Source organism: Nycticebus coucang, chromosome 10 (genome assembly GCF_027406575.1).
Source record: "Nycticebus coucang isolate mNycCou1 chromosome 10, mNycCou1.pri, whole genome shotgun sequence".
Lineage (NCBI taxonomy): Eukaryota > Metazoa > Chordata > Mammalia > Primates > Lorisidae > Nycticebus > Nycticebus coucang.
In genome coordinates, this window is record NC_069789.1 from 47,521,173 (window position 1) to 47,548,630 (window position 27,458).

The window sequence follows — 27,458 nt, forward strand, 5'->3', positions numbered from 1 at the left end:
ATACCTAGTAGACGAATTATAGGATTGAATGGCAGATCTATTCTTAGATCTCTAAGTGTTTTCCAAACATTTTTCTAAAAGGAATGTATTAATTTTGGAAGCATTTTTCTTGCCTTGTCCAGAATTATTTTCTTTCCTCACTGGAAAGAATAAAGAAACTATGGCAGAATTACTAGTAGTACATTCCTTTGAGCCTCTGAAGTATAACTTGTATGTCAGTTATAACCAGTCTTGGTACAGAATTTGAAAAAAATAACCATGATTGGGTGTAGTGTGTTTTTACACAGAGCATAGATCACCATATATTTATATATGTTATTTTTTTAATAATTAGAAGGTACTGCCAACAGGCATATGAAGGAATCACAAGGAAAGATCATAGTGCTCATTTTTACTCTTATTTTGGGAGCGAGAACTAAAACAAAAGATGAACCCCAGGAAACTCTTGTGTAAACCAATAATGATGTTTCACAGACTTAGTTTAGGTGATGGAATAACAACTCAAATACAGAAGCAGATCACACAGCTGCTTCTTGATAGAGTGGCTCTGGAAGTCTTATACAGCAGTATTATACCATCTTCTTCTTTTGGCCCAGTCTCTTCCACCATTTTCCATCTGCTCTACGGAAAAAATCGTCCCTGTTCATAAACTGTGCCCAGCGGGTATCGTTAACTGAGAAGCATTCCCTTCCTGAGTATTCTCTAAGGCCCACATTTCATCTTGTGGATCCGGGTTAGACATGGGTGCATTTAATAGACCCACAGTGCTTGCAAGAACTTGTCCTTGTGTTTTTGGAATAGGTTGTATATTTTGCCAATGTTTTCCTCCCAGGTTCCAAACAGCCGTTAAAACAGAACGGAGATTTATTTGCTCCAGAGGTGGAATCACATCTGTGAAATTTACCTCAGTAGCTCTGGTTGTGTTTTTAATGCAGTTTTTAATGCCCTCCTGTCAATACTTAGAATATGCTGAAAGGCCCCAGGCAACAGCATTCTCTGGAAGTATTTATGGTTCCTATATGTTGGGTGCCAGAGAGGCTGATGTTTAAAATCACAATTCCACAGATAAACCAAACTCCTAGCCAGCAAATATATGAATGTTATCTCCCACCAGTACTTGGGAAACAGATTTTTCTTGCCAGCTTTGACCTAAACATGTCTTGTGTAATGAGACAGTAACTGACATCGTTTTTGTTTGGATCAAATTAGTGTATAGTTTCATAAAATAGATGAAGGGGAAAAAGTTTCAAAGAACAGTCACTTCATTGCTCTGAGAACTCTCTAGAGATCTGCACTGTGTGGATGTGTACAGGGCCTGACTTTGTATTATCAAGGCATAGGAATAGAAGAGAGAAGAGAAAGAATTCCTCCAAGGCCACCATTTCACCTTCATAGCATGACCTTTAGCACTTTGGGTACAACTTCTCATTTTTGATTCTCCATAGCTGTGACTTTATAGCTGCAGAATTATCACCCTGAAGTATGTGGGGCCATAATTTTATTATCCAACATTATCTCATGACTCCCTGGTTCAGGTGGGTGCTGTGGTACTGTACAAGGTCAAGTTATTGATAAAATATCATGTACTGTTAACAAGTGCATTCAGAACATGTTTGCCAAGTGTGTCACCGCAGAGCAGCAGTGACAAGGGAGGTTTATGACACACTTCATATCAGGTCAGCAGGAAAAAGATAGGGCTCCATGGTGGACTTTTTTATTGTTGAATAGGATACCAAAGAGGACTGTTTTTCAAACTACAAGGTCTGACAAGTTCGTGAACTTGCTGCCTTGCATTTTTATTGACAGCACTGTACAAACAACTCAGTAAGGTTTCATAACCTTGATACATCAGTGTCTCACTGCTGTGTTCATGTGAGCCTGTAGCAGTGTCTTGCTGAGTAGCGTTCATTATTGTTGTGGTTTTGTGTGTTATTGCAAAAATGTCAGAGCTTGAATTAGAACAACAAACAAACATTAAATTTCTTGTTAAATTTGGGAAGAGTGGAAGTGAAATCAGGGACATGGTAGTCCAAGTTTCTGTGGATAAATAATATCATGAAGAAAATGTCACTGAACAAATGGATTAAGCTTTTTTCTAAGGGGATAAAAGTGTCATTGATGAAGAGAGGTCAGGGCAGCCAGTAATAAGCAAAACTGATTTAAAAAATTACAAAAATTCATCTAATTGTGTGTCAAAATCATGGCTGACTATGAGAAGCAGAGCAGACCAAGTAAACACTGATAGAGAAACACTGAAAATCTTAGCATGAGAAAGGTGTGTGGAAAAATGGTCCTGAAAGAGCTCACCAATAAACAAAAGTAAAGGAGAGTTGAAGTTTGTCAAGACCTTTTGAAGAAACAAGACAATATTTTGTGTTGTCTTATCATTCGTGTTGAAACATGGATATACCGATACAACCCTGAAACAGGGCATCAAAGGGCATGGTGGAAGTCAGCCAATTTTCCGTTACCAAAAATTTTCATTCGTCTAAATCAAGAGTCAAAATGATGTTGCTCACTTTTTTTGATATCAGAGGGATTATTTATTATGAATTTGTACCAACTGGACAGTTAACCAAGTTTATTATTTGGAAGTGCTAAAAAGACTGCCTGAAAAAAAATTGAAACCACTGGGCGGCACCTGTAGCTCAAAGGAGTAGGGTGCCAGCCCCATATGCCAGAGGTGGCAGGTTCAAACCCAGCCCCTGCCAAAAACTGCAAAAAAAAAAATTAAAACCATCTGAGCTTTTTGCCAACAACTCATGGCTCTTGCATCATGACAGTACACCAGCTCACACAGCACTGTCTGTGAGGGATGTGTTAGCCAGTAAACAAATAACTGTATTGGAACACCCTCCCTACTCACCTGATTGGGCCCCCAGTGACATTCAGGACATCAAGGGTAAAATGATAACAGCTCCGATGGCCACTCCAGAAAAAGAGTTCCAGACTTTGCTTTGAAGTGTGGATTAGGTGCTGGCAATGGCGCATAGCTCCCTAAGAGGAATACTTTGAAGGTGACAGTAGTGATAAGTTTGTGAACTTAATTTTCAGTCCTCATATAGATCACAACACAGTAGTGGGATATGAAATCAATTTAGGCGTCATTACTACTTGTGTGTATGGGAAAGTTTTAATGAAATAGACTACACTGGAGAAGAGAAAAGAATGGAAAGTATCAGAATGCATTGCGCATAACAAGCATGACCACTATTTTTGTAACAAATCTTAAGTATACATATGCCTGTTCATATAACATTGTGTGTTTAGATACACATATATGTGGGGTGGTGTGTATATATATGTTTTTAGTGTGTATGGTTTGCACATACTGTGTGAGTTGCAGACAGAAAAAGTCAGGTAAATATTTTAATAGGCTTGAGTGGCAAAAAGTGTTTCCATATGATAGTATGTCGCTAGCCATCTACGGTCTCAAGGTTTTTCTTAATTGTACTAAGCCATTTGGCTCAAGAAATATTATCCAGGGTTTTTAAGTGGATACTAATGGACAGGTTTGTGGTCAGCAGGTAATTCTGTCTTGGACAAGGGTGCATTTACCAATGGTTTTCTTGGTTTCCAGGTGGTGGTTGGTGGGGCAGAATGGCACTATATAGCCACCCAGGGGCCCTTGCCACACACATGCCATGACTTCTGGCAGATGGTATGGGAGCAGGGAGTGAATGTGATTGCCATGGTCACTGCAGAAGAGGTAAGTGGTGTGTCCCGCCCAGCATCCTTTTCCTGGGGGTTGAAAGTGGCCGGAAGATAAGCTTTGTGTTGGCGCCTCATCCTCCTTCCCGCAGTGCTGTTTTCTGAAAAGCCTTTGATCTTTGACATATATCCATTTTCTCTTCTTACTTTGAGATAGGTTTTCCCCCACCCCCGGGGATAATTTATTGTTGTGGCTTTTCCTGCTCCCACTTTTTTATCTGACTTGAAACTCTGTTCCTTGTATTGCCGTGCACTAAAATGAAAACAAAACAACACAAAACCAAAAACAACCAAACCTTAGTTCAGCGAGCTGACTTTGCAGGCCAAACCAAACTGTGATCTTTCCACTGGAATCTGAGCACGTCAGGCTGCTCTGGGTAAGTCGACACAGATTCCCCAACCCTGGGCCTGTAAGTTCCACATGCCACCGTGCTTATCAGCTAAAAGGAGAGCAGAAGCTGTTGTTCTTGGAGAGGCCTTTATTCTTTGGGGAACAGAAAAAAAACCCACACATCTTTTTCTTCCTTTGCCAAGCCAAACACTGTTTCTGTTGTAACTAGAGAACTCTGTGTGGTGTTATAAAAACTGGCACATACTGCCAGTGGGTCCATTCAGCTCTGAGCTTCCTGTCTTTGGGGGAAGAAGTGTTGTGTTTCTTCCCTTGTCACATTCTCAACATTTTTTTAACCACCTGCTTTTGTTCCTTTCATTAAATTCCAGCTTCTGTTGTGAAGTCATTTAAGGGACTGGCTTCATGTGCTCTTACCAGTAGCCATGGTGTTGCAGTCCCCCTTTCCTGACTATGTTAAAGGGGCTTGGGAACAGAGACAACTGGGGGTGAAAAAGTCATATTCCCTTTCCTGACTGTTCTGAGCAATTGCTCTTTCCAGAACAGTCTTTTAGAAGACAGAGGTGAAGGGGCTTCAAGCTCTTTAAAGGCAGCTGTACTTCTCTGGGCAGACCTTCTGTTTGACTTTCCCACAAAGAGAATAAATCCTTCTGAAAGCCTCTAGTTGTATAGATTTACCACCTTATGTGAATCAGATCATTGCAAAGGATTCCCTTAATGTGCCACCTGTGCTAACCTCAGGGGCATGTGGCGAATGAGACAGCCATCATCCCTGTCCCCATGGAGCTTACCTCCTCGTGGGAGGGACAGTAAAAAGTGAAGAAATAAAGTAATTTCAGATAGCAGTAAGTGCCACAGAGAAAATGGAGCAAGGTTATGGGACACTAGGGGGTTGTGGGGGGTTGCTTTACATTGGGTGACAGTCACAGTCCTCTGAGGAGGTGGCATTTGAGGCAAGACCCAAGAGAGAAGAAGGGGCTAGCCTTGTCAAGACAAAGTCGAGACTGGTGACCCATGGGGCAGCCAAGGACTTAGAGCCTCTTAAAATTTGTGGCTGATTTAGACACTCAGCATAAAGGTAAATGCAAGGGCTCAGGTAAGTCTGCTTTCACAGGATTAGTAAATAAAAGAGAAAGGTGTTTTTTATTGCTTAAGGAGACTCAAGTCAAATGATTCCCGGACAATTATTTGTATTCCTCAAGTATGTATTGCTTTCAAAGTAAGCTAGCATTTAGATTCCTCTAAACAGCTGTTCGGGTTCCCAGACTGCGTCCCTGGCACCGCAGCTCTGTATGCACAGTGTTCCTTCTCTCTCTCCACCTGCCCCCTGCCCCCTGCCCCGTCTCCTCCCAGCAACCACCTCCTCCATCCACACTCTCTGCCACCACTCCAGGGACTTCAAAACTATGCAAAAGGTAAACATAAACCTTTTGTAAATGGTTGAGAAGATTCATATCCTCAGAAAAGATTATAGAATTAGGGGAGAAAGAATGGTTATGTAGTCAGCTTTTCACTGTTTTAGTTGTAGATTGAATTAAAAAAAAAAAAAATTGGTCAGGGCGGCACCTGTGGCTCAAAGGGGTAAGGTGGTGGCCCCATATGCCGGAGGTGGCAGGTTCAAACCCAGCCCCAGCCAAAAAAACTGCAAAGAAAATAAATAAATAAATAAAATATATATAAAAAAAAATTGGTCAGAATGAAAACTGTGAGGTTAACATTAGATGGTAGAGACAGTGTCAGTAGTTGGCATGTTAGAGTAGACGGGTCTGGGCTGCACATCAGAGAAAAGAAGTGAGACCTAGAACCATTACTAAAATCTGTTGCTCTCTTGTCCGTGGATGAAATCCACACTCCCTGCCGTGAGACTGTGAGGCCTTCCCAACCTCCTCTCCTACCTCCTGCCCCTTCAAAGTGCCCAATTTTAGCCACCGTAAAAACATTTGCTTCTTGAAGGCATCACGCTTGTTCCTGTCTCTAGAGTTGTACTTGCTCTTTTTTCTGATCTTCATCTGCTCTTCAGTTGTGAATCTTTTAAATTTTCCTATTGGTGTAACTATTATTGTAAATCGTATTATTGGTCTTAGCTAAAATGTATAGGATCTGCCCCATGGTAGACACTGCACAGTGCTACTGAGTTGGTGATTTAGAAGCTATTTGTGTTTTCTTTTGTCTTCAGATTTTAGAATTAAGAAGATGAGAGCTTCCCCTTACTTATTTCAAATTTTGCTTTTGTGTGTGATTTAGGAGGGCGGACGAACCAAAAGCCACCGATACTGGCCCAAACTGGGTTCCAAGCACAGCTCAGCCACCTATGGCAAGTTCAAGGTCACCACAAAGTTTCGAACAGATTCTGGTTGCTATGCAACCACAGGCTTAAAGGTCAAGCACCTTCTATCTGGTCAGGAAAGGACGGTATGGCATTTGCAATATACTGACTGGCCAGATCACGGTTGCCCAGAAGATGTCCAAGGATTTTTGTGTAAGTTTTTTCTTCGTAAGTTTTACCAGCTGCATCAGTGGTCTGTCAGTTGGAGGTGAAATGGAAAGAGAGGATGCTTTGTCTTAGTAGGCAAAACTATTATAACATTGAAGTATATGTTTCTTTATCATTAGATAGAAGAGAATAATACATGTCATTTATTATATTCTGTTTACCTTTTATGCAAATAAGTGAAGACTGTGGTAAACTAATTGGTTCCCCCTGGATTTAGACCTTTAGCTACTCATTCAAGCAATCACTACTCTGACTCATTCTACAACACAGATGAACCTTGAGGACATTATGCTGAGTGGAATAATCCAGTCACAAAGGGGCAAATAGTATGTAATTCCACTTATGTGAGGTTCCCAGAATTGGCAGATTCAGAGAGAGAATGTAGAGGAGGAGCGGTTAGCAGGGTCTGAGGGGAATGTGGAATTACTGTTTAATGCTGTGGTCCTCAGCCCCTGAGCGGCAGACCAGTCTCTATCTGTAGCCTGTTGGGAACTGGGCTGCACAGCAGGAGGTGAGGGGCAGGTGAATAGAAGCACCATCCATATTGACAGCTGCTCCCCCCTGCAGCATCACAGCCTGAGCTCCACCTCCTGAAACGTCAGCGGGGCATTAGGTTCTCATAGAACCCTCCTGTATACAGTGCATGCAGGGGGTCTAGGCTGTGCACTCCTTTGGAAAATCTAATGCCTCTTCCCCATCCATGGAAAATGGTCTTCTATGAAACCGATCCCTGGTGCCAAAAAGGTTGGGGGTAGCTGATTTAATGGGTACAACAGAACCTATAGTATTTCTGTTTTGAGATAGTGAAAACTTATAGGGTATACTTATAACTTTGACTTAAAATGTACAAAACAAATTATGTTAACACAATTTGTATACCCCCATAATATTCTGAAAAATTTTAAGGGTTTTTTGTTTACTTGATTGTTTTTAAGTAAAGGGAACAAGCAAAGCATTAAAACAGAAAAAAAAAAAAAAAACAGAACAACTTTTGGCCGTGGGTAGTGGTGAGGATTGTACAAGGTTGTGAATATACTTAATGACACCAAATGCTACACTTAAAAAGGGTTAACATGGTAAATTTTACGTTGTGTTTATGTTACGATAATTTTTAAAGCAGAAAAAATTTAAAAATAACCTTAAAAAAATATTTCGTGAAAGTTTGGACGGCACCTGTGGCTCAGTGAGCAGGGCGCCGGCTCCATATACCGAGGGTGGCGGGTTCAAACCCAGCCCCGGCCAAACTGCAACAAAAAAATAGCCGGGCGTTGTGGCGGGCGCCTGTAGTCCCAGCTACTCGGGAGGCTGAGGCAGGAGAATTGCCTAAGCCCAGGAGTTGGAGGTTGCTGTGAGCTGTGTGACGCCACGGCACTCTACTGAGGGCAATAAAGTGAAACTCTGTCTCTACAAAAAAAGAAAAAAAATATATATATTTCGTGAAAGTTTGTATCTCATGAACTTTGCATTTCCTACAGCGGAAAACCTCAGAGCTTTTTCATACCTTTGATGAAGACAGTAAGAATTATTGAAATCAACATACAGTTTTTCAAACTAAAGTGTACTCAAAAGACTAAGTCACTAGTTTATATAGATGTACTGTCAGGATATTGATGTTTTAGAAACTGATTCACAAGATTACATATGCAGTATTTTATTTGAAAGGCCAAAAACTGGGTGTGGGCCCACCATGTGCCAAGAGAACACAGAGGTGGAACTGAGTTCATAGTCTTACTTTAAAGATATTCATGGTCTAATGTGAAAGATGAGACTGGATTCTGTCCTCAGCTTCTCGGTGGTGTCTACAGCTCTCTCCTTCCCTTTACACATGCCTAACTGCCCTGTGCTCATGGAGAAACCCCATTCTTTACTGACCCAACTTGGGAAGGAGTCCCTGGGGCTCCCTGGAGATCTCTGCGTGCCTAACAGAACTCCTATGAGCTACAAAAGGGACCATCATCCATACCCTGGATGATGTCAAAACCTGGATTTCACAGTGGTATTAATTTAGAATAGGCGAAAGGCAGAGAGAGAGAATGTGTTCTCGAGACCTAAAAGATACTGATTTACAAGTTCTAGCAAGACTATGATGCTTACTTATTCACCAACACAAGTGTTTCATTTCCTTGACAGTGATGACGGTCCTTAAGGTGGGCAGTAAAAGTAGAGAATAGGAAGTTGATTTGAACCAAAAGATCTAGAGCAAGGTCCAGAGAGATGGAGTGATTTGTCTGAGGTCAAATGGCCACTTATCTATAGCTCAAAATATTAATAAGGAGGGCAGGGACCTTTGCAGAACTTTCTTTCCTTCTAACACCACTCTTTTTATTCCTCTCAGCTAATCTTTTATTAATTGACTTAGTATAATTTTCTTTAAGAAGCAGAAAATGGAAAAAATAGAAGTACATCCATTCATGAGTGACAGCTATGATGAGAAATTGAGTTTATAAGGTGACTGACAGCATAGTCAAATCTTTTAAATCAGAACAAACTTAATGGACGTTGATCTAAATTTCTCAAAAATAGAGTTTTTTAAAGAATGTCATTTCTTTAAGTTACATTTTGAAGAAACTCAATGCAAGTATACTGCTTAGGGCCTCAGGAATGTTGGCTATTCATTTCTTCTAGGATTGAAAGATTTTTGTACATGTTTAAGTTAGAGTACCTGTTATATGCGGAGTACCTAAGCCAAATAGTCTCCCACCCTGCAGAAGTCTTCATGGAATTGCAGCTTGAGGAACTTTATTAATATGCTTTATAGAGGAAGCATCCATTTGAAAGTGGCATCTTCTGTATTGCCCAATATTCCTTTTATTTTTCTTCCTAAGTTTGGCTCAAATAAAGCTGTCTTTTGTATGTGGACATTGGCTTTTATCAGGCAGGATACTCAATTTGCCTAATATCTTTTCCCTTGCACAAAAATTGTAAAGAAGATTTCATGCAAAGCATTGAGCTCATCTTGGCTACCAGTAGTAATCACTCTGTTCATCTTAGGGTATCTTCATTTTTGTTTTGTTCAATCTCATTTTACATCACTACTCCTGGGAGTCCTGCTAGAGTAGTACTAATGTTCCTCTTACTACTAGTAGTAGTCATCTTCATCATCATCATAGTAGTTTGCTTATTTGGTAAACTACTTCAGATTATTTTGTAATTAGATAAAATTATAAAGGAAGGTATGGCTTCTTATTGTATATAAACAAAAGCTTTTAAAACTGGAAATGGTTTGAATGGTTTTTCTCTTTAGCAATTTAAGCATTTCTCCTATGGTGTTTATACCGTTGCATTAAGAGGATGGCCTCTGAGTACCACCCCCTGGGCGAAGGGCTGACGACGACTTGAACTTTACCTTAGAACGGCAAACAATGTAACAATCATTTGTACCCTCATATTAACCTGAAATTTTAAAAAGGGATGGGAAATTATTTAAAAAGAGAGAATTTCTAAACCTATTTCTCTCCCAGCTACTGCAAAATTTAAATTGCTAATTGACTTTTTCTAGTGTTTTAGACTGTTTGAGAAGTTCATTTTTTTTTTTTTTTTTACATTTTATTATTATTCTTTTTCTTCTTCTTTTTTTTTTATATTGTTGGGGATTCATTGAGGGGAGAAGTTCATTTTTATACTTTTCTCTTTTGTCGTGGTTATAAAAAAAAAGGTCATTAGGGCTTGTATTGCTGTAATTTTTCTTTTGTGCCCAATTGGAGTTGTGAACAGACCCTGTGTGGCCCTGCTGAGCCAGGCAGATGTTGGAACGGATTGGGGGGGTATGGCAACCCCTCCAGAAGGGGGGCTTATCTTGAGTTACTCACAAAACCCCTGGAATCCCTGCCGAAGAGCAGACTCCCTAGAGTCTACTTTAAAATCCAAAAATGAAGTCAAGCCTCAGTTGACATTCACTCAATAGTGAGGGGAAGAAAGAAGGGGCAGATGGATGCTCTCTCCCCACCAGAAATTGGCTCTGACAGGCGGGCATTTCAAGGGGACTTATCTGTTGTTCTGATCCCAGTCTGTTAATAGTAGGAATTGCTGTAAGTAATGTCTAAAATCATCTGCTTGGGGGACTTAGGGATTTGCAGAGGGGAAAACAGAATTTAATTTTTTAAAAAAGAACTATTTAATTTAAAGAACAAATTCTCCCATGGACTAATTGACTCCCAGCTGGTCCTGTCTGGATCCAAGACTGTACAGTGGGGTACCAGCCAAATAATTAGTGTCTTGTAAGAACTATAAATTATTGTCACTTAAAAAAAAAAAATTTCAGCATCACCCCCCCCCCCCACCTCTTGTATGCAAAGCCATGTAGGACTTTGGTGATGAGATTTGCATTTTGTCCTGCAGCCTACTTGGAGGAAATCCAGTCTGTCCGTCGCCATACCAACAGCATGCTGGAAGGCACCCAGAGCCGGCACCCTCCCATTGTCGTCCACTGCAGTGCCGGGGTTGGGAGGACTGGTGTGGTCATTCTTTCTGAGCTGATGATCTACTGCCTGGAGCACAATGAAGTGAGTCATTCTGCTCTCCTCTCTAAAAACTCAACCTTGGGGACAAATCTACTCCATGGCCAAAACTTTGCCTGTGCCCTTTCATTTTCAGTGGTTAGTGTATTCTCCTCCTGACCAGATTTTTCCAGACCCTTAGTCCTTTATTTGACTGTGACATTTACAGCCTTCCTTATCTTTGGCCTCTCTCTACTCCATGCGGATACCCAGACAATATAGAAGAAAGGAGAGTGTGCGATAGAAATCGCTTAGAGAATCTGATCTCGGTTGCCATGTACTTCCAGAAGTCCACAGCATTTTGTAGATAGTCTGGTTTCATTGTGGGTAATTTTCCATGGTGAGTTATTACTTGGCTCCATATAGTTTAGCTGGGTCTTGCATTTCTGGGATGTGTTTTGGACCAAGTCCCTTGTGAAAATGTGTCTACTTGGAAAATGTTTTTCATTCTTCGAAGTCAGGTTTTGCTTTGAAGGGGCTGTTTGTTCGTCTGGACTGGCAGTGTGTGGTGTGGCAGACAGAGCAGGGTAGATGGCTCCGAGCTCAGCAGCATGCCCTGTCTGTGCTCCGGCTGGCCACCTTCACCCTTCTCTCCGTAGGAGTGGGCTGGGACCTTGTGGCTTTCCTTTACTGCCATGGGATTAGGGAGTTACTCTTTCAGAGACTTTTGATTTATGTAAATGAGACGAACAGCAGCCAAAGGCTACAGAATAGTTTTTCTGCCATCTGTTTACATTGGGCTGTAGGGTTTTTTATCTTGTTTTTCATTGATTGGCTGTCCTGTCAGCCATGTAGAAGACATGTGCACATGTCCTGTTTTATAGATGAGGAAATGGAGGCCCAGAAACAGTTGGGTGACTTATCTGAGGCCTTGTGACTCTTATGCCGTGAACTAAGGAAGAAGCAGGGTCTTCCACATCCTGGTCTGTAGTTATTTCCTGCTTTATCTCCACATACCAAACGCAATTTGGTTTTTGTTCAAATGCCGAATGATACATATAGCTTAGAAATTTTTGTAATAGTTTGGCAATTTTTAAATGATAGGATGTTATAATGCAGTTATCTGGAGGAAATTATATGCTAATACAGTAGAACCTCCATAGCGGACCACCTCCCAACAGTGGCCACCTCCTTAAGTTGCCCTGGAGACCAGACATGCACCACATGTACGTGTCAAGACAGTAGTCCCTATGTTGACCTGTCTGTGCGGTCCCTTGGTGGTCAACTTACAGAGGTTCTACTGGGTATTCATTTACTTGATACCATTGATGGTTTCAAAATCAGATTAAATATTGCCCATGAAGTTTGTCATATTGAAGCTTCCAGGAAAAGAATAAATGCTGAGTTTAAACATGTTCAAAGGCTTTTAAAATGCCCTGTCTATAAAAAGTTAATTTTGGAAATACCCAGGCATGGGAATGTTCGTGCTACTAAAGCATAGAAAAGGAGCTATCCCAATTATAGCCTAATGTTACAAACCAGAAACAAAGCCAGAAACAGAACTTGAGCAAACGCCCATCGTGGAATCAGTTGATACTGCCTAACAGAATTTCACTGTCTTCTGAGTTGTGCCCTTTTGTCCCACATGAGGTTTCGGGTTTGTTTCTGGTACAGTAAGTTACTTGCCTCCACATCCCAGTCCACTCAGGGCTAGGAAGATGGACTGAGGGGGAGGGGAACCAGTTAGCATACTGGCATGTGCATATCCTAGCTCATGCTGGTGGTTGTAGGGGAGGAAGGGGGCCTCCTCTCCACTTCCACTTAGCTGTCTTTTCCTCCCTGTCATGTCACTTTCGTCACCAAATTCCCCTTCTTTTCTTCATTCCCTGTGCACTCTTCCTCTGCTCCCCCATCTCCCTTTTTGACTGAAGAAGTCATTCTGTCCCATCTCATCTGACATGAAAGATTGTTTTGTTCTGAGCTCTTTGGAGACCCATCAAAGGCTGAGCCTCAATGAGGCACTGACGTGGGGGCCCACTGGACACCAGATGTCCTCGGTCTGGTGGCACACAGGCAGCACATATCAAAACCAGAGTAGTTGGAGTGAGGGATTCTGCCAGCAGGGCCTCCTGTAGACTTGGTGAAGGCTCTTCCTGGGTAAATTCTCCATGTGTATCCAAACATAGCAAGTTTCCTCAATGCCTAACTGCAGCCCAGAGCATTCGTTGGTGAGGTCAGTCCAAAAAGAACTTCTGTTCCCATTGATATTCAAAGATAGCAAGATGACTCATATTTTTCATTTCCCTTACCCTCGCACAGCCGGCCTTATCTGCCCCATTTCCCCTGGTGCAGGGGGAGGGACATTCTCTGTTTTGTTCCGATGCTTTTCAGGTCTGGCTTATAACATTAAGCTCCTATTTCAGAAGAGTGGGTCACGTGTAGTTTCTTTGTTAAACAAAAATTTCAACAAATAAATATGAAACTGTGGGCCTCATTTTTCTTCTGGCCAAACCTCCCTGCCTTCTTTTCACAGCTTCTGGATAAAGCATATTTCATGTGTTAGTCTGTGATTCATGCAGCTTTAATTTTATAGTGAAATGGCTTTTCTTTTTCCTAGATTCTTCCCTCTTAGTCTCATTCTAAACACAGAAAAGTTGAGCAGGAACAGTGAAATAGATGCTTGCAGTGAGGTCGGTGGCTGTGAGGTGGGACTAGAGGGGACAGCTCTCCCAGGCTGCTCCAGAGGGCTTTTTGTGGCCTCGCCCTTTTGTTCCCTGAGTGTTAGCTGCAACATTTTAAGGCCCATGCAGTTTTTCAGAAATCACTGGTTTTAGGATTCACAGTGTACTCTCAGTCACATGGATGTAGCTGTCTGTTCAGCTATAGCTAATTACAAACTATCAAGTTCTCACTGGCCAAAGATGTCTTGATGTTGCTAATTTTTTGAGTAAGTTCCTTCTCCTTGATAAAATGAGGAGGACAACATGTCATATAGGCAAGACCAAGCAAGTGTCAGCTGCCTCATGAATCCTGGGCTTGGGGACAGTTAACAGCAGAGCCTGTGGGCATGAATCTTCAAGGCATCTGAGGAACTGCTTGCTTTGGTCCCAAACTGGCCCATATCAGACAATAATATGCTGTCATTTGGGCTAAGTCTTGTAGGTGTGTGGGCTGGAGCTGATGGTGGTGGATAAGGAGGTAGAGGTGGTAGCGGTGGTGAGGATGACAAGCCTGATGTAGTAACAGCTCACCTGTATTTAGTGTTCATTACGCGTAAACACTCTCCTGAGAGCCTCACAGAGCTAATTCAAGTAGACTTCACAGTAGCACTGTGAGATACGTCCTGTTCGTACCTTGAATAACAGAAGAGAAACTGAGTCACAGATGAATGAAGTAACACGGCTTCGTTCCCTCATCTAGAGCTGAGATGCAGCAGACAAAAGCTGGCCCTGAGCTTGTGCTTTTAATGCTGGAGTGATCCTGCATCTGTCTGCTGAGCCTTTGGCTGGTGTGGGAGAGCGGCCTTCTTCCCTCTATCCTTGTCTCTTCAGTGCCCAGCACAGAATAATGCTCATCACACATGATTTTAAATTCATTATTAGGTAGCTTCAGGCTTACATTACGGTGCTTGTCACTTTGCAGTAGAGTATAATTGAGACAAAGACCCACTTGTTATAATCTGGACTCTATATTTTGGCTCAAGACTCACTTGCCCCTTTTTCTCTTCTTATTACCAAAGGACTTTGACTTTATCCGTTTTGAAGTCTATAGTATGCATTTCTTAGTTGGTTTTAGAAAAGAACCACTATTAGGGATGGCCCATGTCATATCAGAGCCACACAGAATTTGGCAATAGCCAAAATTTTTTTCCAACTTGGAAAATGACAAAGTAAGGCATGAAGCTAAGTTTTTAATAGTTGACTTTAAATGCTTGCCCAGTCCTTGCTGACTTCATGGGTGTCATCGTTTACCCCGGGTTAAAAGCTCCCAGAGGAGAAAGAATGTGCTGAGGCCACCGTGGACTCAGCAGCTTGGAGGAGGTGCTTCAGCCATGTACGTATGGCTGGTCCAGGCTGATGGACATGGTGAGGTCGAGGGGACACTCTGACGGCCTCAATCTGTTTAAGCACCTGTGATCCACCATATTAATTTCTTCCCATTGATGACAATTCTGTATTCTTGAAGAATGGACATAGAGGCAATCTCATTTAACTCAAGATGTTTTCAGTTAAAGGTTCATACTCCAGATGTGACTGGTGTTCAGAAATTGTGCTTTGACATTTTAAAGCCATACACAGAAGTTGTGTCACTCGATCATGACCGCAATCCTGTGAGATAGCAGGATGGGTATAATTGCATTAATAACACATCTATCAGTGTTGATAAAGGAATAATATGTAATTTTTTTGAATACTCACTATGCACTAAATACTTCACATGCATTTCATCATTTGATCCTGTGAGGTGGGTACAGTTACCCCTTGTTATATTGCTGAGGAAATGTAACTCGGCAAGGCCACACTGCTGTTAGAGGAAATCATTATTATCCTTATTTTACAAATGAGGAAACTAAGACCCTGGAAATGCCTGAAATCTTATCACTGGGTTGTAATAGAGTTGGGGTTTCTCTCCAGCCTCCGTTTTATCTACCAGACTAGTCTGTATTTAAATTAGCACATCGTTGGCACATGACAGCCAGGTTCTCCCGTTCTCTTTAATTCATGAAAACGAACAGGGTCCTTATATGTTGGGCACACACATTGGATGAACACCCTGCTCGTGAGTGAGGGTACGGTCCAGGGGAAGCTTTCTGTCTCAGAATCCTGTGCTTTTTCTCTTACAGAAGGTGGAAGTACCCATGATGCTGAGGCTCCTTAGGGAGCAAAGGATGTTCATGATCCAGACCATCGCTCAGTACAAGTTTGTCTACCAGGTCCTCATCCAGTTCCTCCAAAACTCCAGACTCATTTGATTGTCGCTCATGGAGGAGGGACGTCAGCCCTGGGGTAAAGGTGGAGAGGCACCTCCAGACAACACCTGCTCCCCCGGTGGGGGACAGGTAGCTGGCAGCAGGCAGGCCCCGGCTCTCTAAAGATAGGAGCCAAGATCATTTACACACACCATGTATTATTTTGTATGAGATAATTTATTTTTCTCCCTTTGGAATAACTTTTGTGAATTATTATAATGCAGTTTTCGGGCTAATATAGTACTTTACATTTGAACCACATTTTGACTGATCTGCATTGTAATACGTCAGTAGGGAAGGTTGCCTGGTGGGTGAGTCATTTGGGGGACAGAGACATAAGGGAACACATCTCTAGTGAAGTTGTAGGCAGATTTGTAACTACCCTAAAATTAATCAGCTCAATTGCTTTATCTAAATCAAAGATGGCAAGAAATTGAATTCACCCTGAAATATAAAGAAAAGGGCTGTTTCCTGAAGGAAGAAATACTATTCTCTTACCTTTAGGGGCTCATGAGCCTTAATGGACAGCTAGTTTCCTCTCTTTTCCTGTCTGTCCACATCCTCAATAATCTCTTATCCACCCTCTCCCCTACCCTACCCTGACTTAAGATGGCAACAGCTAAAGAAAAATGTTTAACTCTGAAGGAATCACCATGTTTTGGGCTGCAGGAGGAGCGCTGTGCTGTGTTTTTTTTGGCCACCCCTCACTCTGGCCTCCAGAGCTTGTGTATACCCTCTGGGGACTGTGTCCTGGGTATTTGCTGCTTCTCCTCACTTGTACCAGTGCCCCAGTCTGGTGGCATTAAGGCACTGGGTCAGGTCATCGGGCAGCCAGGCCTCTTGCCTGATTGAAAGAGGATAATGGAACAGTGGGAAGAGAATGGGGTCAGGCAGGGCCCCAGTAATTGGGTCTTATTAAATAAGACGCATGTGCTAGACTGGGAGCTGAGGTCTAGATGCTGAGTGTGTTCCATCTTTCCATCAGTCACTCAGTCATAGGAAATCCTATAAAGAAAACAGTTGGAAGAGATGATTTGCGTAAGCTGTTTGGCACTTGGGGGCCAAAGTAGGGGGCCCCTGTCCAGAAGCCATACAAAGTATGACCCCCTTCTGTGCTGCTGTTTTTAGGTTTCAGCTGGCAGGAAGAGCGACTTCATCCCCCTCGGGTAATCCAGATCTTGGCCCACTGATGAAAGACGGTAGAATCTGTCATTCACAAAGACCTTTGCATCTTTCCTTTTCTCCATATAACCTCCTCTCTGATCCGTTCTGGTCTTCACTGCCCTCAATTTGAAGCTCAGTTCTTAGTTTCTTCTTGTGATTTCATTGGTCAATATCCCTCTGAATTATTTTTGTTGTTTTGGAAGCAGGGTCTTCCTCTGTTGCCCAGGCTAGAGTGCAGTGCCATCTTCTTGCTCACTACAACCTTAAACTCCTGGGTTCAGGTGATACTTTTGTCTCAGACTCCCAATTAGCTTGGGCTACAGATTCATGCTCTACCACACCCAGCTAATTTTTTTTTTTTTGTAGGGTTGGGGTCTCACTCTTGCCCAAGCTGGTCTTGAGCTCCTGGCCTCAGGCAGTCTTCCTGCCTCGGTATCCCAAAGTGCTGGGATTACAGGCGTGAGCCACTGTGCCCAGCCTGAATTTCTTAGGTTTTAGTACACAATAAATTGTAATCTGTCCATTTTCTCTTTCATTGAATTTTTGGGAATTTTCCTTTTTATCTCATGTTTTTCTTGAGTACAACTTGGGTATACATCTATTAGTACATGGTGATAGGAAGTCACAAAAGCATGCTCTTCCTGGTTGATTGGAGGTCCTGCCGCCTTTGTCTTCACAGCTCAGGGAAAATAAGACAGCCATGGGAGAAGATATTTAGAACACCACAGGGGTCAGTCCTAAGAGCAAAACCACAGTTACGTTTTCCTTTGTACTTCTATTAGTAGTTCTTCTTGACTACAACTTTTAAACTGTTCTTTCATTGCTGTCGCCCCTCCACTGAAAAGACAAAGCATGGCATCAAATCAACCAGACAGAGCTCACTTTTGTCACTCCTGTCACCACATAGTAACAGATGTGTATCAGAGTAGATTCCCCATTAACTCCTTTAGAATATGAATCAACCTAGTTTCTTTTTTTGTTGTTGTTGACATAGAGTCTCACTCTGTCACCCTTGGTAGAATGCTGTGGCGTTATAGCTCACAGCAACCTCAAATTCTTGGGCTCAAGCAATTCTTTTGCCTCCTTAGTAGCTGGGACTACAGACCCAGCTTTTTTGGGTTTTTTTGGTTAGCAGGCCCAGGCCGGGTTTGAACCCACGAGCCTGGAGCATGTGGCCGGCGCCCTAACCATTGAGCTATGGGCGCCCAGCCGAATCAACCCAGTGTCACATCTGGCCGGCTATGGCAGTAGTTCTGCTCTCTATTTAGACTTCAGCCAAGCTTTATAGATGCCGGAATTTTGGTGTATGACCTGAACAGAAAACCATTAGTACAACATCTCTTTTTGATGGAACAGAGCCCATAACCCTTCCTAGGAGAAGCTCATCATCAGGCCAAAAGGTGTTTCTTTTCTTTCCTTGGGTCTTTTTTCTCATCCTTGGGATATTCTACTCTTAGGGATGTTTTAGTGATTGTTCTCAGTTACTGGTTTATTGCACAATGAACAACGTCAGTCTGTATCTGTCATCTCTAAACACTGGCGTGGGAACTGTTGAAATACCTCATGTGGGCCACATGTAGATCTCGTATCTCTGAGCTCATCACTCCTGGGCTTCTTTTTAACTCATCCTCTGTTCCCACTGTTTGCTGTGGGAGTATTTGTTAATGCACAAAATGCGAGGAGGAAGTAAGTTTACTATCCAGCCTTCTAGCCAAAGTTTTTATTGAAACCCAAAGGATAGCATTTAAAAGTTACTCCACATGTTTTGTTTTTTTATAAACAAATGCTTTTGGTCTTTTAGCACATTTTGTGTTCTTTTTCACATCTCCAGTAAAATTATCTCCTGTTAAATTAGCAGCAGCCATTTAAAGTCCTTTCGGTGGCATCTGCATAATAATTGCCCAGAGATGCTTTATATCTGGGAAGCAAGCCAAGAAATAAACCTTGAAGCAAAGTGTATTAAATTAGTTACCTAGTTAGAGCTTTTGGAATGATTTCCCCGTGATGTATCTAGTCTGAAGCTGGAGCTGTCAGCCTCTATTGCTGCAATTTGAATTTGAAGGGAGAAAATTAAAAATGGAAGGGAAAAAAGATACCATCTCACAACAAAGTTATGAAATATTTTTTGGCCTCTGGTTTTGAAGTTTTCCAGTTGAACTGTTTTGTTTCTTTCATCTGCACTCACTTGGATACACTGACCCATGGTGTTCATCCTTGTTTACTGTGGTCCCTGGATCGTGGGGACTGAATTTAATATCTCCATCCTTGAGATGAAGCAACCTGCTGGCACAGCTGAGGAGTGTCCTGCTGAGCTTTCTTGGGTCTCCTTCTGTTCTAAGGAGACGCCACCCTACTAAAAGTCTCTGTAACCTTTATAGGTTGCATTTACATGTGGATACACTTCTTTAGCAGCCTTAAAGAGAGATGTCAAACATTCATATTTTTTACATGACAGTAAAGAAGAATGGGCTTCTCTACTCAGTTGGAGGTGAACCACAAGTTCAGGAAAGATGGAATATTTTTTGATTAATAAACTTCTGAGGAGGTTAAATTGAGAGAATTTTACTTCTACAATTTTGTGGTTCTACATTGAAAAGAAGAACTACTTTTTAAATTATAATTAAACTGTTATTGTTTATCAAAGAGTCACTTGGCTTTTTCTGGCCCCTCCCCCTGAATGGAGGGTCTCTGTAAACTCTGCTGGGCGTGAGTCTTGTGTGACTTACCATCAGCTAATACTTGGCCCTTATTCTACCTTCTCTCAGATTTTACTTGTCAGTTATAAACTCTAGTGAGTGCTGACACAAGGGCTCATGCCTATAATCCTAACACTTTGAGAGGCCAAGAGTTTAAGAACAAGCTGAGCCAAGAGTGAGACCCCCCATCTCTAAAAAAATATTTTAAAAATTAACTGGGTATGGTAGCACATGCCTGTAGTCCCAGGTACTTGGGAGGAAGATGCAGGATCATTGAAGAGTTCAAGGTTACAGTGATGTATGATGACAGCACTGCACTCCAGTCTGCTGGGCAGCATGATGAAACCCTGTTTACCCTCCTCCCCCCCACCAAAAAAATAACTCCAACAAAACAAAAAAACTCCAGTGATATATTAGGTCAGCATTTTAATCTAGCTGACTACTTTTCTTATTTTTTCCAGCTTAATATAGGTTTACCCATATGAAATTTCCAACAGTTGATCATTAGAAGGTTCACATGGAAGGTGATATATAATTTCATACAATTTGTTTCTTCCCTAATTTATTAATAGTATGGATTCCAATGCTATATGTCATTTCTCCAAATAAGTGCTAATGAACATGGAAGCATTTGCAGTGGGCAACCTGGTGCCTTGTCATAGTGACCCTTGCCCTGCTTGGTGAGTGTGCTGTCTTCTGGGGCTTAGAACGAGGTGACAGTGTACTGTTGACTCTCACAGGCTGGGTTGGCCATCAGGCACAGCACTGCAAGGTTTTCAGCAGCCATCCTTTTTTTTTTTTTTGAGACAGTCTCACCATGTTGCTGCCAGTAGAGTGCCCTGATGTCATAGGTCACATCAACCTTCAACTCCTGGGCTAAGCCATTCTCTTGCCTCAGCCCCTCAAGTAGCTGGGACTATAGGTACCTGCCACAACACCCAGCTATTTTTTTTTTGTTGTTGTTGTTGTTACAGTTGTCATTGCTGTTTTAGCTGGCCTGGGCCGGGTTCGAACCCGCCAGCCTCGGTATGTGGCTGGCGCCCTACCCACTGAGCTGTGGACGTCGCCCAGCCATCCTTTCTTGATGTGCAGTCTGTATTAGCTGACCTCACCCCTGCTGTAGAACATGATGTATGGGTCCCAAAGGTGTTCTCAGTCAACAAGGTTCTCTACAGTTGGCTCTCTGTATCCATGGGTTCCACATCCACAACTCACTGCAGATTGAAAAGGTCCAGAAAAATAAAATTCTACCAAGTTCCAAGAAACAAATCAAATTTGCTACATGCTGAGTACTACGTTGAATCCATGTGCATGAAGAGATGTGGAGGCATTGTTTGAGGTATTTTAGATAATCTAGAGATGATTTAAAGTATATAGGAGGGTGTGTAAGTTATATGTGAATAATACACCATTTTATATAAAGGACTTGAGCATCCATCCACAGATTTTGGGTTGGAGGGGGTCCTGGAACCAATCCCCGATAGATAACCAAGGGAAGACTGTATAACTACTGGTTTTTATTTGGGGAGATGTGTCAATCCTTTGAAGTGAGGCAAGAGAGAGTATGGAGCTCCTGAGGTGTGTGCCAAAGAGCACAAATTCAAGGGATGGGTTGAGTGAGGCCCATGTTGGTGATATAATCTATCCATCATTCCTCCTCAGTGTTGGGAATAATTCTTTTGGGCCCTTAGAGTTAGACATTTCCAGAAGAACCACATAATCACTATTGGGCTCTCAAGGTGGCCTTTCTTGGAAATTCGCCTTCCCCATGTTTTACCAAAGATTCTACTGATGCTGCTGTGTTTTATGTCCTTGCCAGGGGGGTTTAACTCACCATGCTCTTATCTAGTGATTTCTTTTCATGAACAGAGTAGCAGCTCATCCAGCATTGCCTCCAAAGGGAGAAGTTTGTGTCTCCCATGGAAAGAAACCACACAAATTTCTTATTGATTCTATGACTTTATGGGGTACAAACTAGTGGACCCTATAGAATAGAAACAGTCCTAGTTGGTTGGCTTTATAGGATGAAAATAAAGCTCTAAGATGTTAAACTGCATTTGTCTATTCCCTTGAACTCTGAGCAAAGAAGCAGAATGATTCTTTGCCTAACTCAGCTTCTAAGGCATTTGGGGGAAAAAGGCCACCTCACTGATGGCTTCGGATGAAAGTAATGGCAACTTGCCTGGGAGAAGTGTGAGGGTGTATCTAATCCAATCCTGCCAACCCAAATGTGTTGTCAGAAGTCACTGTTCCTCAGGGGGCTCTGAAACTCACCCAGCAGCTTGCCCAGTCAGGACTCACCCCTATCCTACCTGCTCTCAAGTTTGTGCTCCCATTATAACCTCAGATAGGCAGGCATGTTATCCGGCAGACTACCTTTATTATTTTTTCAAGTGTACTATAGCTATATATTTCTCCAGGCTGAAGTAAGAAGCTGTCTATCAAGATGGGAATGAATCTGGCATTAAATATCAGGCATCAGTTGGTTTCACAGACTGGAAAATTTATTGTTGTTTGGTACAGTAAAGGAGAGGAAGTGTATCAGTTCCTACTGTTCAGAGCTTTGTTCAGCCTCCCCTTGTTAAAAATAAATTCAAGGACGCTGAGTTACACGGCAGGAGCTGCTGGGTGGCCTGATGGTGACAAGCATCTGCACAGAAAGTCCTTGCTTCTCCTGCCACGCTTTGGGCCATCAGGGTCATTCTTTTTCAAAAGTACTGCAAGCTTGTCCAGAGAGGAGCTATGAATGGGGAGAGGGAGAAGAAGGGTTTCTAGATCAGACCTGAAGTTGCAATCTAAATATTTTTTAATCACAAATGATTTTCTGAACTCTTGAATGTCTCTCTTACTCCTATGTCCCTCTCTGTATCCAACCTCAGAGTGATGGGAAGTAAAAAGTAGCTCCCGGGGAAAGACTGCTGCATTGTGGGGATCTATTTGACCCTGGCTCAGAGTTGTACACTGTGTCCTCACTGTTGAGGGAAAGCTTGATGTATGTCGTAGTTATGTCGCCTGATTCTTTTGCTCAAGAGCACCATCTCCCCTCGCCCTCCCATTGCAGCAGAGGGTTCTGTCCGTCTGCGTGGCTCCTGGAGTTGGCAACCCAGCTTCTGTGCACCCAGCTTCCTCTTCCTGTCGTCTCAGGGCTGCTGCAGGTGTTCTTACAGCAAGTCATGGTTATAACCAGGGCATAAAAACTAGGAGGAAGGTACATACAGCGACATTCCTTGTTTTGTGGTGGGATATGGCTGGGCCATTTTGTAACATCCTATCTTCATTCCAAGAGCAGCTCTTAGGGCTCTGCCGACTTCGCATGCATTTTCATTTGTTCTATCTCCCAACAGCATGCTTCTCCATTTCTTTACCTACCCAGTTAGTGCAACCCCTACCAAAAGAGTTAAAACTAGTCGCAGGGAATCACTATCTTAAACTTCTCCAAAATATGTAATTAGGAAATCTAATTTTAATTTTTTAAAAGATACATACATGGTTTTAAGAAATAAAATCTGGTGAATGAAAATAACCAGAATGGAAATAGTTGGCAAACTGTCAGCTGCCAGGACGCTGCAGCCTGGCTGATACAAACAATCACTCAGCACAAGAAGAGATGAAAGAAAAGATAGTATTGGTTCTGTTTAAAGTGGTGATTGCAGGAGTACTCAATATTTATTCCAAGGTGAGCTTCTGTAGATTCACAGGGGCTGCATTTGGCATAAGGAAGTGTCATCAAGACTAATCTGTTTCTAGCTTCTTCCCTTCTGCATAGCCTCTTTATAGTCTGGCCATTCTGGGGAAACAGGTAAACCTCAGACCTGGGCTGCCAAGGAACATTTACAAATTGTATTTGATCCATTTTTACATATCAAGGCAAGGGTATGATAAGCTATCCAGCCAATCTGCATCCTTTTTTTTTCAACCCCAACTTCCTCCTTTAGGGAAACACAGATTCCATCTTATCTGAGAAAAGACCATGCAGGGGTGTCCAACCTGCAGAGCTGCATGCTGATTTTGTGAGGACTTTTTTGCTTATTTCTGGTGTCACCTGTCATGAAAAATATGCCTGGACTATTTTTTTTTTTTTTTGCTAACTCTCTTTCCTTAGTGTTTGTGCATTTCATATGTGGCCCAAGACAACTTTTACTCTTCTAATGTGCAACGGGGGGGCGGGGGGGGTGGACACCCTCTAAACTTCAGAGGCTAAAGCTGAAAAGATTGGGTTGAGATCTTTTTGTGCCTTGGTGTGGAACCTTTTGCTAGAATCTCAGGAATGCTGCTTTGAGTTTAGCTAGGGTGGTCCCCAGAGCCTGGCATTCTCAGTATTTCTCGGGGCCTCCCACCTCCCTCAACTGCAGTGTTAGCTAATAAATACTTTCAGCATAGAACTGAAAGCTGTAAATCAGAGCCATTTTTTGTTTTGTTTTGTTTTCCACTTGAACATTGTAAAATTTTATTGCAGTTTCCTTTGAACTTTCTTGCCACTGTTTGGAACCTTAAAAATCCAGTCACTTTATCCTTTGAAATACAAAATTACTCTTCATTAGAGATGATTTCCTGTGTATGTCTTTTGTTCCTTCAATAGTCAGCTAACCTGCTTGAAGATACTTAAAGGTTTACACATACAGATGACAATTCAGTGCATAGCCTTATGTAACTTACGTGGCATCGAATAACCTGTTAACCTAGTTTGTTTCACTGGACTGTTGTGCTACTTAATTCAATATTTTGATGCTTTCCTTGGTCAATGTTTTGTAAGATGTTGTGAATTTTAGTGTCATTCAAAACAATTGACATTTTAATAGATTTTGTTTTGAAACAATGTGCAGACAAATTCCCAACTCAGAATACCAATTTGTTCTTGGGTCAGCCCACAGAAGCCAATTGACTTCCAACATAACAGAGATGTAGGGCTAAGTCAGCCAGCTCTGGGGGGCTTTTGTGGGCTGATCGGAAAATTTCATTGCCACCTGTTACGTAGTTCTTGTAAGAAAAGCATTCCAGGTTGGGACTTGGGGTCCGGAGAACACCATCTCTTCCTGTGGCGGCCACTTGCCACTTTGCAAAATGGAAGCCCAGTCTCTTAACTACCAAGCTACAGTTATAAGGGAGCAGAGGAATGAGAAGCTTATAGGACATTCCCTAAACTGGGGAGTGGCTTTATCAACTGTATTTTGGTATAGACTCCCTATCAATTTAATGATATTAAAGCCTTAAATAAAACTATGCATGCTTTTCTATGTGCTATTTTTTTTTATCAGTAAATAAGCTTATGCTTCCCAGTTTGATACACAGTTATGAGGTGTATAAAACTGAGTTTGACAGTATTTTTTGCACTGTTCTCTATTTTTATAAAGTCTTATTTAGATATTGGTCTGAGTTGATATTCTCACTGCCCTTGTCATTGCTGTAAAATGTTTCAAATGTGCCTTTACAAATGTGAGATCTTCACTCTAACCTTTTTTTGTAAAAGATATCTATTGATTTCCATATGCAATAAACCATTTTTTTTCCAGAGAAAACATGTCTTCTAACTCTTTTCTGTACTATATTTTTTAGTAGTTTTAAGTCCTTACAAGTGTATCCCTTATTCTTAGGATTATTTTCATAGGCAAAAGTGCCCAGGAAAATCTGCTTTCTTAGTTTTCTGGAACCCATTTATTGCCAGGCACTTTTTAGTCCCACATAACCTGATTATACTAAAGTTAATTTGAAATTTACAAAATTGTCATGGGGCGGTGCCTGTGGCTCAAGGAGTAGGATGCCAGCCCTAAAGGCCAGAGGTGGTGGATTCAAACCCGGCCCCGGTGAAAAACTGCAAAAAAAAAAAAAAAAAAAGTCATGGTTAGAAGAAACCTGAAAAGGGGTCATCAGTAGGTAACTGGAGTGCAGAATACACAGAAATGGGTCTTTTTCACAAATGCAATGATAACCCTCACTAAGCTCCAAGGGCCCCACATCCCACTGTCATCTGTTCAGGTACCAAACTTCTTGTTATGGAAAAGGCAGGTGCCAGGCTGTTAGAGAAAACCTAATTTTTTTTTTGACTTTTCAACTTTATAATAGTTTATCTTGCCTCTAGATTTAAAGGTTGCTGCCCTGTCCAGATTCGCCCCATATCTGCCACAGCACATATACCATGAACCCCTCTTAATATGAGTGGACACCTCCGTTGTACACCTCTGATAATTAGCAGGGAATCTAACACCTATAGTCACCCACTCACTACCTCTTTGACTATTCAAAAGGTCATTTAACTACCAGAGGTCCCAGCTAGTTTCACATCCTGAGACTACTATAAGCTAGTCAGGAGTGAAAAGAGATGGCAACCAAATCTCATTAAACATATAATCCCATAGGTATGGTGACTGTGGCAATAGAACATTTATAATTCTTGAAGGAAAAACTACATAATGATTAAAAAGATAATAGATAAAATATGCCAGTAAAACCAGAGGTCAGATAGAAACACTAATTTGTTTTCTTTTTCATGAGCTGAGTAAATACATCATTTATTTTCTTTGGTTGATAAAAAAAGTACAGATCTTATCATATAACTTGAGATAAAAGAGTAACCACTGGGAGACCTGTTTGTCTCCAGACACTATTAGCAGGGCTGGGGAAGAAAATTTTAAGATTGAAAATAGAAACACAGAAGAAACTACCCCCTACCTAAAGATAAATATAAGAAACAATAACAAGGGACATACAGATGTACTATAAAATGACAAAACCAGGATCAAAGATGTCCCTGGTGATTTTATATCTTACTTTCTTTAATAAAAGCAAAACTCTACGTGTAGCTAAAGAAAACAAAGTCTAAGAATTAAGTAGAATGTGTAAGACTTGTATAAATGGAAGTCCCTTCTGAAGCAAAACTTAGATAAATTGATAAACTCATCACATTCTTGAATGTGAAGACTCACAAAAAGGTCAGTTCTCTGTATATCACTGATTCCAGTGCAAGCCCAATAAAACTACTTTGAATATGGCAAGGAAAGGCTGAGGGGGGCTTGTCTAAATGATTCTAAAGGTTATTTTGGAGGGTTAAACATGGGATAGTCAGAATAATTCAAGGCAACACAGAAACGTTTCAAGGGAAACTTTTAGCATATACTGCAAGTTTTGCAATGCAATAATAATTAAAGGACTATTTTGCTGGCACAAGAATAGACAGGTCAATGGAATGAAAGATGCAGAAATAAACCAAAGAATTAGGGGAATGATAACAGCACTGTTTTAAATCAGCAAGGGAAAATAAATCATTCAATAAACGATGCTAGCACATGGGCAGTGCCTGTAGCTCAGTGGATAGGGTGCCGGTGGTGGGATCAAATCTGGCCTGGGTCAGCTAAAAACAACAATGACAACTGCAACAACAACAACAACAACAACAAAATAGCCAAGTCATTGTGACGGATGTCTGTAGTCCCAGCTACTTGGGAGACTAAGGCAAGAGAATTGCTTAAGCCCAAGAGTTGGAGGTTGCTGTGAGCTGTGACACCACAGCACTCTACCCAGGGCAACAGCTTGAGACTCTGTCTCAAAAAAAAAAAAGTAAAAATAAAATAAAATTTTTTTAAAAAACATAAAAAAAAAGATGCTAGCACAAACGGCCAGCAATATTGAAAATTAAAATTTATTA

At 41.6% G+C, this 27,458-nt stretch overlaps 1 protein-coding gene across 2 annotated transcripts in view; it reads left to right on the top strand.

The window, feature by feature from the left end:
* The window catches only part of PTPN14 (protein tyrosine phosphatase non-receptor type 14), a 222,234-nt gene extending 195,647 nt beyond the window's left edge, over window positions 1-26,587 (top strand). Inside the window, exons 17-21 of one of the 2 annotated variants that reach the window (XM_053604956.1) lie at window positions 3,581-3,709; window positions 6,305-6,539; window positions 10,893-11,056; window positions 15,834-15,923; window positions 17,088-26,587. In XM_053604956.1, the coding sequence (XP_053460931.1) occupies window positions 3,581-3,709; window positions 6,305-6,539; window positions 10,893-11,056; window positions 15,834-15,923; window positions 17,088-17,129 (660 nt within the window). In that variant the 3' untranslated portion in view covers window positions 17,130-26,587. Of the gene's footprint in view, window positions 1-3,580; window positions 3,710-6,304; window positions 6,540-10,892; window positions 11,057-15,833 lie in introns of both variants that reach the window. The other variant, XM_053604957.1, reaches the window with a different exon arrangement.
* The last annotated feature ends 871 nt before the right edge of the window (window positions 26,588-27,458 follow it).